The sequence below is a fragment of the Microtus ochrogaster genome, chromosome 6, assembly GCF_000317375.1.
Source record: "Microtus ochrogaster isolate Prairie Vole_2 chromosome 6, MicOch1.0, whole genome shotgun sequence".
In the NCBI taxonomy this organism is placed as follows: Eukaryota; Metazoa; Chordata; class Mammalia; order Rodentia; family Cricetidae; genus Microtus; species Microtus ochrogaster.
This window is the reverse complement of record NC_022013.1, coordinates 36,001,397-36,012,876: the sequence shown is the minus strand read 5'-3', so window position 1 is coordinate 36,012,876 and position 11,480 is coordinate 36,001,397. Positions and strand designations below refer to the sequence as shown.

The 11,480-nt window shown below is 35.5% G+C and overlaps 1 protein-coding gene across 1 annotated transcript in view; it reads left to right on the top strand.

The window, feature by feature from the left end:
• The first annotated feature begins 682 nt into the window (after positions 1 to 682).
• LOC101992472 (nodal modulator 1-like) overlaps positions 683 to 11,480 on the top strand; it is a 63,674-nt gene continuing 52,876 nt past the window's right edge. Inside the window, 2 exon segments of the mRNA XM_013346710.1 lie at positions 683 to 700; positions 1,796 to 1,960. Of these exon segments, the coding sequence (XP_013202164.1) occupies positions 683 to 700; positions 1,796 to 1,960 (183 nt within the window).

The following is an 11,480-nucleotide window of genomic DNA, read 5'->3' as shown; positions in this document are numbered from 1 at the left end:
TCTTTGAAAGTTTCTCCCTCATTTAATCTATTTTATGGCACCTTAGTGCCCTACAGGACTCTTCCACTGCCCTATTTATCTTCTCTATGGAGGATTATTTTAAAGTCTGGCTGTTTAATAGTGACTAAATATAGCAGAGGGCATGTATTAGGACACATTAAACAGAGTTCTAGTTATTTTGGTGCATAGGATGAAAATATTACTATACATCTGCTATGTTGTATTATGCTATTTCGTCTGTAAGCCTTTTAGATGATTCATCAAAAGAATATTTTAAACACGACCCTGTATGTGGAGTTTATTTTGCTAAATGAAGCATGTCAAAGTCTATTGAATGGAACTTTTGAAAGTTGATCAAAGAGAAGACATATTTAAATGAAAATAATATAATAAATTCCATTTGATAACTTCCTCTGTGGATTCATTAGTAGATGTAATTACCTCTTTAAGATACATATAAAAAAACCCTTGGTGGTTAGAAAAGAATTTGAGATTAATATAGTATTAAGTAAAATGTAAGGAGGCCACTTGTTGGTTCCCAGCTGCTCAGCAGCTTATCCACGAAATAATCACACAGGCATTATATTAATTAAATCAATGTTTGGCCCATTAGCTCTAGCTTCTTATTGGCTAACTCTTACATACAAATTTAACCCATTTCTAGTAATATGTGTATCGCCGCATGGCTGTGGCTTATGGGGTAAAGTTCAGTCCTGCTCTAGCGCGGCTACATGGCTGCTCTCTCACTCTGCCTCCTTTATCCCAGCATTCAGTTTAGTTTTCCCTGCCTACCTAAGTTGTGCCATATCAGGCCAAACCATTTTTTTTAATCCATTAACCAATAAAACAACACATAGACAGAAGGACCTCCCACACCAGTAAAATCCTAAAAAGTTGAGGTTAAAATAGCCAGTAGGTTCAAAGGCTATTGCCTCAGACCCACTGCTTATAGAATAACCAGGTGATTGAGAAATTATACTATATTTTCATTTAAAAAGACTTTACATGCTTAAAAGAAAGAAAGTCCAACTGAAAATTGGTGGAAAGGCAACAGGATATTAAGAATCATAATTGATTTAATTTGTTGAGAATAATAAATTTTCCTCCAATAAATGTAGGGATAGGAAAAATTACAGGGTCACATTTACAGTTGCAAATTACCCCTCCAGCTGGTAAGGAACTAGCGGTTCAATTAGCTCTCATGAGTACATCCATTAAATCTGTAGTGACAGGGTAATTACAATCAATACGCAAGGTACAAAGAATATGTGAAATGCGTAGTGCTGTGGTTAGTTATGGGCATCATGCCAAAGAGAGTTTCTAGTTTCAGGATTTAAATGAGGACGTATTATTGTTAATATCAGCTGTGACGGGTAAGTTTCAAAGAAAAAAAAATAGTATACTGTCCTTTTGGATGCATGTGTGGGACAAATGTATACATATATTAAATAATTAACTGCAGATAGAAAACTAATGCTGGGTGGGAAAACAAAGGTAATAATATATGTCTGGGAATAAGCAGAGATATATGCAAATCCTAAGGGGGAATTATTATATAAATTATATAAAAATGGCTATAGTATATCTATCTAACATTTCTAAACACACAAAAAAAACTTACAGGAAAAGTCATTACAGCAGTAAAAGAATGGTTCAAACAGCACTGACTAATATGAAGATTGCAGCTGCTTTAAGTGATATGCATTCCTTCTTATCTGCAATAATTTCTGAGGCATACATCTATCTCTTTGATGAGGCTTAGAACGATTTGTTTAAAGGGTTACATCTGTTCTAGATGACCCAGAATGATAGTGTCACAACTATCATTGTAACACTGCAAACAAAAATGAAACTAGGTAAAATACGCCTGGCAAATGCTTTCCTGCTGTATGCAGGGCTGTTATTCTCGAATAAAAGGGAGCTTACAAAAACTTTCATCAATTCTAATGTGAAGAACAAGGTAAAGATAAATCAACAAAGTAAATATTTAGTGGCAGCATATGCATCAGGAACAAGGTGATCAAAATTAAATTGAAACTGTGTAAGTTTGGGAAAAGTGGGACAAGTGGAGATAAGAAGGAAGGCAAAGAGCAAGTCAGCTATTCATATTGCACCAGGAGACACAGGCTAATTTAAATAGGCCAATTATTAGCTTAATTGGTTACTTTAAAGGAGACTGGAATACCTAGAGAAAGATATTTAAGACATGAAGCCAGTACCAAAGGACAAAGAAATCATAAAGAGTGGACACAAACCAATTACTTAAGATATAAAGCTTCAGGGAAGGTATGCTTTCCTCAGCTCTAGAATGAAGCCAGGTCTTGCTGGACTTGCATATCAGAGTTTCCTTGTCACACAGAAAAGTTGTTTTGGTAAAATTTATTAGTTTTTTCCCCCCTCTGTGTGGAAAGGGAATTGTGTGATGGAGGTCCTATGCAACTAAATATGATTTGCATTCTGTTTCCATGAGCTGGGTAGTATATAAACCTTTGACTTGACCCTGCAAAATGTTCCACTGAAGAAAAGAAAAAAAAAAACTCGAGCTAGGCAAAGTATCCCCAAAATAGGAACCTAGTTCTTTCTCGAATCAGGAAAAATGTTCATCGTTTACTGTAGTATGTTTGAATTTTTCTGCCAGCATTTTCTAATTAGACACAACATTACAACAAAGGTGAAAAAAAAAAGCTTTGACATAATCATTTCATAGTTTTAAGTGCAAGCATTTGATTGTGGGTTTACATTTGGAGACATTAAACATCAAAAACAATGAGAAGAAACTGAAACACTAATTTAGAAAAACAGAATTCCACTGAAATAAAAATTCTTAGGGGAAAGAAGTGTCTTTAATAATAATAAAGAAACAATTTTTTCTTTAGGATAGAATTGTCTAAAATTGTACATCTAGTGATGCCATATCCAAAAAGTTGAGGAATTACAAGACAGCTATTAAAGAAGTCCATTACCACAATGAGAGATTAGTTTTCAGTTCCCTGTCTGTGAGGTTACACAGACAAGTGAATCAGGATACGTTTTGCCAGAATAGGATCTCCAATTCACTTGATTTGTCTGGCATTTATTGAATATTCCACCTAATATGTGGAGAATGAAACCCCATGAAAATGATTATGGAATTGAGCATAATCTAGAGTTTATAAAACACCAACTAACGGATTAGATAGACTAGTAATTGTCCCAAATATGCTATCAGTCAACAAATAAATTAAAATAGAATCAAAATGCCAGAAACCTAACTTGGGATTTTTAAATATTAGGAAACTAAAAGGGCAAGTTTCCACATATTCTACATATTTAAGAAAAGTGAAGCAGTATTTTGTATGATGAAGATGTAGAACAAGTGTTTGCCTAGCAAGAAGCAAATCTCTGATAATCAACATATTTCCAGAGCATTATATGAGGTACCCGTTATTTCAGTACAACTAATATAAGCCTAGGAGAAAAAGAGATCTACTCTTCCTTTTTTTTTTTTTTTATGTCTCAGTACTTTGAAGTGAAAAAAGTGAAAACCAGCTCAGCTATATAACTCAGCAGGTAAAAATGATGGGTGGTTTGGACCCATAAAATAGAAGATTGCTAACACCACAAGCTGTCCTCTGACCTCTCCCATGTGCCCCTTCTCAGTCTTCCATCTACATAGTAAATGAACAAATGTAAAAAATGAGGCTGCCATGAGAGGAGCACTGAAAAGGAAAACTATGATACATATATTACAGAAAAATCCATGCTGAAGCACAAAACCCCACTGTATGCAATTTGAAGGATAAGAAAGAGAGTAAACTACAAATAGTCACCATTAACCTTTGACACTGCTAATTTCACTAATCTGATGGAGATGAGGAAGTCAAGAGAAAATGCCTTTGTGGGAAATGATGTTTGGTCCCAAGCTTGAGAATCTGAAATTGACCCTTTGGATCTACATGGTCGAAGGGAGAATCAACTCCTGCTATTAAATGCTACAAAAAAGTCATGATTTAGGCTTATTGAAGCATGAACTTGAAAAAAACATTAAACCTAAAAGCTCACAATTAAAATACATTAATTTAATTAAGAGGTTTCTAACTATATTCATTTTGTGTTTTATAAAAAAATTAACTATACTTGTTAGAAGTTGACCCAAATGTTATGAACTTTTTACTTATTTATTTATTTATATATTTATTTATTTATTTATTTAAGACGGTGTTTCACTGTGTAGTGCTGGCAGTCCTGGTACATTCTCTGTAGAGCATGTTGACCTTGAATTCAAAGATATACTCTTATGTCTGCCTCCAGAGTGCTGGCATTATAGCATGAGCCACCATGCCCAACAGATAATAACTATTGGTAAATGGTATATTTTAGTATTACAATGTGTTGTCGCTGTAGTAAGGAGCGGCTGGCCACTTCCTACCTCCCAGCTCCCAGCCACTGGCTAGCTTTACCCAAAATAATTACAAGGAAACTGTATTCTTTTAGACACCGCTTGGCCCGTTATATCTAGCCTTTTCTCGGCCAACTCTCGCACCTGGACTAGTCCATTTTCTATAATCTGTGTAGCCCATGAGCTGGCTTACCAGGAATGATCTTAACCTGCGTCTGCCTGGAGTGGGAGAATCATGGCGACTCCCTGACTCAGCTTCTTTCTCCCAGGCTTCCATTCTGTTTACTCCTCCCACCTATGTTTTAACCTATGAGGGCCAAGCAGTTTCTTTATTGCTTAACCAATGAAATCAACAGATTGATATATGACACTCCCACATCACTTCCCTTTTTTCTGTTTAAACAAAAACTGGAAGGCTTTAACTTTAACATAGCAAAATTACATATAGCAAAACAATTATCAAGCAAGAATTACAGTTACAATATTTATATCTATTTTATCTTTTATCATAACTAAGGAAAACTATAACTATCCATTCTTCAACTCCATCAAAGACTCCAGAAGGATATAATATTACCTAAGCAATCAAGGGATAAGAAAACTCTAGAAATGACAGAGACATCTCACTGCCTGGACAGTCACCCAAAGCTCTTTTGTACTGTTGGGGCATCCATCTTCAGCCTTCAGGCCCAGAGTATCTAGCAGACATTTTCATCAAGCAGGAAATTCCAAAGACAGTTCAGTTACTTATCCTGCAGAATGTCTCGCAGACTCTTTAAAGAGTCAGGAACCCCGAAAGACCATATCACCTTTAGGCAAGTTCAGCAGTCCTCTCTCTGTGGGTCCTTTGTTTCCAGTTTATGCATCAGTCCAGGCAAGAGCAGTTTCTTGACCAAATGGCTATCAAGCTCCATAAGGATCCTCTTTGATGCCCATCTTCCTCTTGAAGTAGATTGGTGCTGCCAGGAGCAGGCGTGTCTCACTGTTATGAAAAACCCTAAGTTATTAAAACATTTAAAATGCCATATTCTGCAGTCTTTGAAAGATATGAAGAATGTCTATCTCACTGAAATATATCTCTATATATCTGGAAAATCTAACTAAAATGACTACAAGCTTTACTATTACCGATGATTATCCATTAGCAACATATATTTCCTATTATACATTACATTTTAAAAATGAACTACACAATCACAATACCTTAATCAAGATCAAGAAATACATATACATATAACAAAATTGACCTTAAAATCCATACCAATGCAAATTATTCATACCTATATCATTTCCCTCTTTAAATGTAAAAGAACATTTATAAACAATATTTTGGGAACATGGGGCCCAGTTTTTTCTCTCCAAACTGCTTCCTGCTGAATGGGGGCGCTGTTAATCAGATCATTTAGGGTGTAACCTGTGTGCCAGGTTTATCTCAGTTGGCAGTTGAGTGGTGTAATTTTTTGAGGGTGTTCACAGGAACTTTTCGGGAGGTCGTGGTCTATCATACCAAATTGGGATAGATGCAATCCACAGGGTCTGGTCCTCTGTGAAAACAAAAGAAGACCTGCTCCAAAGCATCATATCCTTAGACCCAAATTTTGAAATCGTAATACCCTTATGATATTCGTTCTGGTTCCATTTGGCAGTCCATATATTGAAATGTCTCTCTGTATTTATCTCCTTTATAGTTAAAAATTTTAAAGAAAACACAATGTACATAATCCAGATTCTCAGTGAATTTTTTATTTTTACGTGGCTTATTTTTCTTTATTTCTTTTAATCTATAACTATCTGTACTCTGTCTCTTTAAAGACTTTACCTTTTTTTTTAAACCATTAACTTTATTCTCTATATTCTTTTTCTTCTCTCTCTCAAGCCTATGAACATTCATCCAACAGTGTGGTCTTTTATGTCTGAATCTGTTTTATTGTGAATCTGTAACACTTTTTAACTCTCCAGGAGCATTTCTTAAAATATTAAGCAGTTCTTAAAAACTTAAGTTGCACCATGTACAGGTAATACGGTACCATCTGTGCCCTGCCCAGTGGAAACCTTAACTGTGCTGTTATTACAGTAATTACGGTATTTCCCTGCCTACCAGCGCAGTTCTGCAAGGAGCAGTTGCTCCTGCCTCAGATCTATTTGGTGCCCCTGAGCTGCACACAGTTCCAGGCACACAGCAGTCCACATTGGAGCCACACTCAGCAGTTTAATTCTGAGACTGAGCGTGCAGCACAGAAACTCTTTTTATCCAAGTTACAACCAAATCTGACACGCAGAGCACTGCACAGTATGGCAGCAGGGATCCACCATGCTCTTCTGCCTGCCTTAGCCTGATTCTGCTGTCTGCCCAGGTGCAGGCGGGGAGCAGCGCTGAGCCATCAACACTCTCAGAGCACTCTCCTCCGATCCCAAGCGGGAACAGAAACATCCAGTCCCATAAAAGCCATTGAAATGCTTTAAAGCCAGAGTTCACACTGGCAGCACAGTCCCAGGAAGCTGCGCTTTAAAATGACACTGCGTTTTTTTCTGCTGCTGTTGCCGAATCAGGAAATCTCTCTACAGCACGCCACCAACAAACATCAAAAATCTGTGTTAAACTCTCTCTCCCTTATTTTTAAGCCTTCTCAGGTTTTACGTGGAGTTCATTAGCACTTTGGGTGCCACTCTGTTGAAATAGGAGCGGTGGGCTGCATCCCCGGCGGCGGACTGCATCCCTGGCACCCGGCAGCCCGCACGGCTAGCTTTAACCTAAATAATTACAAGGAAACTGTATTCTTTTAAACACCACTTGGCCCATTATATTTAGCCTTTTCTTGGCTAACTCTCGCACCTGGACTAGCCCATTTCTTATAATCTGTATAGCCCACGAGCTGGCTTATCAGGAATGATCTTAACCTGCATCTGCCTGGAGTGGGAGAATCATGGCAACTCCTTGACTCAGCTTCTTTCTCCCAGCCTTCTGTTCTGTTTACTCCTCCCACCTATGTTTTAACCTATGAGGGCCAAGCAGTTTCTTTATTGCTTAACCAATGAAATCAACAGATTGATATATGACACTCCCACATCAAATTACAATGATTGTTACAGGGGTACATTTTGAAATTCACTAATATGCTATTCTTTTCTTTTAAGTTTCTTTAAAATTTCTTCTATGTCTAGATATCTTAGCTAAATCCTGCAAGTGTTTATTTCAGGCACATCTACCTGCATACACTTTGTTTTTAAACATATAAATCCTCTATCTCCCCCAGGTCCATCTCTGCCTCTGTTAATCTTCTATCTTTAATGCTGTGGTATAAGCATGTTCTTTAATTCCCTGCTAAATTGGCCATGTTTAAAATTTTTTTGCATTCCTCTGCTTAAATCACATTGTAAGCCTTTCTGATACATGGTCAGGCATGGCTAAGGAAGTGTTAATAAAACCATAGTTTGTAACTGCTTAAAATGTTGCTATTTCCCAGTTGGCATTGCATTATTAATAAAAGTATTGGAAAGTATCTGAGAATGAAATAAGTACATTTTACACAAATAAGTGCCAACCACAATTTATCTTAATAATCAATTATCATAAGTTCCTGACTCTATTTATTTTGGTACAGTAATGACTGTCTTATGTACAGATAGCATAGGATATCATTACTAATGATTCAATATGATTAGAATTATTACTATTCCTATAGATATGTGTTAACTAAAATACATAGATACTATAGGGGGCTTCAAATAAAAGGCCCTTAATTATTCAATGAAAGAACAATCACATCCTATCCTTCATAGAGCACACCAATTAAGATATTGGTTTACAATACTTTTCTTCTGAAAGGAATGACATAAGAATAAAAAAAAATTCCAAAGAGTTTTTCACCAACTACAATTGAAAATAAAGAGCAGCCCTTAGTGATTCTAATGAAATTAATTCTATAATATATAAGAGCACATGTGAACTAATTATACATGAGTGCACAAGGATTGAATGGCTGAGGGTGTTGAGACATATAGGGAGGACAGCACTTCAATAACCACTGAAGCATTTATACCCCTATTTCAAAGGAAATGCAATATAGGAAGATGAAATCACAGAGGACAGGTCATTTGACACACCAAGACTTAAGATTTGAAACTTAGAAGTAGCAACTTTACCGTGTTCAGTCCTGTGGAGGGAGATATAACTGACATTCAAGTTCACTACAATTGAAGTACTAACTCACACTCAGATCATGGAAAAATTCTATTTTTCATAATTTAAATGTAAAAAAGGTAAAGAATTTAAATATCATAGCTTTAAAAACTTTAGAATGGTGATTATGATACTATTAATATAGTCAAAGTTCTACCTAATTGGAGGATTATTTAATTTTCAGATCATTTTCTATCCCAACAGAAACCTTACTCATTAACAATCATCCTTCACATGTCTTCCTTTATCCCTTGACTGTCAACGATTTTTCTAAAATATCTCTATGAATGAATCTGTCTGGTTGCTCACACTTCCTTTCTGTTCATGTCATAAAACACTCTGACCAAAAGTAACCTAAGAGAGTAGCATATATTTTGCATATACTTACAGATTATACGTCATCACTGAAGGAAGGCAGGTTAGGAAGTCAATGCAGGCAATTGAAGTAGAAACTTTGGTGGAACACCTTACTTCCTTGCTCACTGCCTTATGCTTAACGTGTGTGTGTGTGTGTGTGTGTGTGTGTGTATAAATATACATGTGCACAACAGATGATCACATGACCATCTGCCCAGGAACAAGGGCCTCTAGTAGGATTGCTCTTCCTGAATCAATTAATAATTAAAATAGTGTCTCACAGGCATGCCCTGGAGGCCAATCTGATACAGGCAATTCTTCAGTAGATATTCTCTTCTCAGCTAATGCTAGACCATGTCAAGTTGACAATAAAAGCTAAAAATGGCAACATGGCATTTCATTTGAATAGGATAATGCTATATGTACTTTTTCTAAAACACATTCACTTTATTTATGACTGGAAACACTATTTGAGGCATTTAGCACTGATGGATACTTCCAGTAGCAATACTACACCTAAAAGTCCTACAGAAAATTGTGCTTCCCAAGTCTAACTACCTTATATGACTGGATACAGAAAAATAAAACTAGATCAAATTGGCAGAAGAGTTTTCTAAACAGAGAAAAATTAAAATATGAAATATGTCATTATGAATATGAAGTGATATTTCTAGAAGAATACTATGGGCAAGCCAAATATTTTGTCAAAGCTTTGTCTGGCCAAATAGAGTTCAAAAATAAAAGAAAGACAAAGAAATCAATAGTTACAATAATATAAGTTTGTAGGGTAAAGAAAAGAATAGATAAGGATAATCTAGAAACAGTGAATTCTAATTAAATGCTATAATAACTGAATTTTAAATATAGACATAAGCAATTGCTGATACAGTTGGTCTCCCCATTCTCTGGGAAAATGTTGATGGTTTTGTGTCCTTGGTTTTATAATATATATTTACAATCCTTCTTGTCTTACAAAAAAGTTTTTCACTTTCCATACCATTGTTGTATTTAGTTAGCACTTTAAAACTTATTTTCTCTAATCATTAGTGTCTACACAGGAACTACTTAAGATTTTTCAAATGGATCTGCTGTAAAATATAGAAATATTGGATTTTTAAAATTAGTTTTCTAACTGGTTCTTAGCCTCTTTTTCTAGGTAATTAACACAGAATTTATAAAAAAGAAATTGCTGCATAGAATTGTTGAATTTTATAATATCTATCTTTCCAATTCTAATAATACTGTCAGCTCAGTTTACAACTGGATATGGTGATTTTCATCCCCTACAGCAATACAAGATAATGTGCATCAATCAAAGTATGGTTTACGATCGTTCTTAGTATTCCTCAGTGTTTGACAATTTGATTCAATAAAGTGATTCAGTTTTTTCTTCACTGGATTGTTAATACATTAGATTATCATTTGTTTTCAATATTGGGGATCAGATCAAGGCCCTTGTGCATGTTAGGCAAGTGAATTATATCATAAATCGTGACCATGTTTTTTCTCAGATTTATCTTACTTTCAATTATATATATATTTGTGAGTCTGTGTAACTTTCTGTATGAGTATGTATTGGAGGGTTTATTGCTTGTAGCATAGTTATAGGCTTTTGTTACTACCCACTATGTGTTCTGGAAACCTCCCTCAGACTCTCTGCATGAGCTGCAAGTTCTCTTAACCACTAAGACATCTCTTTAAAAATCATTGTTTACTTTTTTTTTCTTTTGATTTTATCGAGATGGGGTTCCTCTGTAGCTTTGGAGCCTGTCCTGGAACTAGCTCTTGTAGACCAGGCTGGCCTTGAACTCACAGAGATCCACCTGACTCTGCCTCACGAGTGCTGGGATTAAAGGCATGTGCCACCACCATCAGGCTCATTATTTACTTTTTATACATGTTTATTCTTACTCAAGTAACTCATGCTCTCTGATATCTACTTCCTATTTTTGTATTTGACAATGAGACAGGAAATTGACATGGCATATAGCCTCTTACTTTCAAATAAGGGATATATATATAAAAAAGGAAATTATTGCGCTGTACTGAATCATTAAAGAACAGAAAATGTAGAATGTATATAGTTACGTAAGAAGTTCAATGTGTGAATTGGCATGCATTGTTATTGATTGCTAAGCAATTTCATAAAATGTGAGCTGAAACATCATGAGTAACAAAGTTAGCTTTGTGTTTCATTCTAAATCTAAGTGCATAAAAATCAAAAGCTCCACTATCTATCTGAACATACATATTGAAGGAATACATACCCACTTTACTATTTTTAGGATATGACATTTTTTCTTCCATTTAAAAATTGTTTTTATTGAGCTATTCATTTTTCTCCAGTCCTGCTTCCATCATTACTCCTTCCCTTCTACCCTCTCCCATAATCCCCACACTCCCAATTTACTCAAGAGTTCTTTTATTTTTTTGCTTCTCATGTAAATTAGAACAATATATGTCTCCCTTAGAGTCCTCTTTGTTGTCAAGGTTCACTGGGATTGTAAATTATAGGCTAGATTTTCTTTGCTTTATTTCTAAAAGCCACTTAGGTGTGGCTGCATA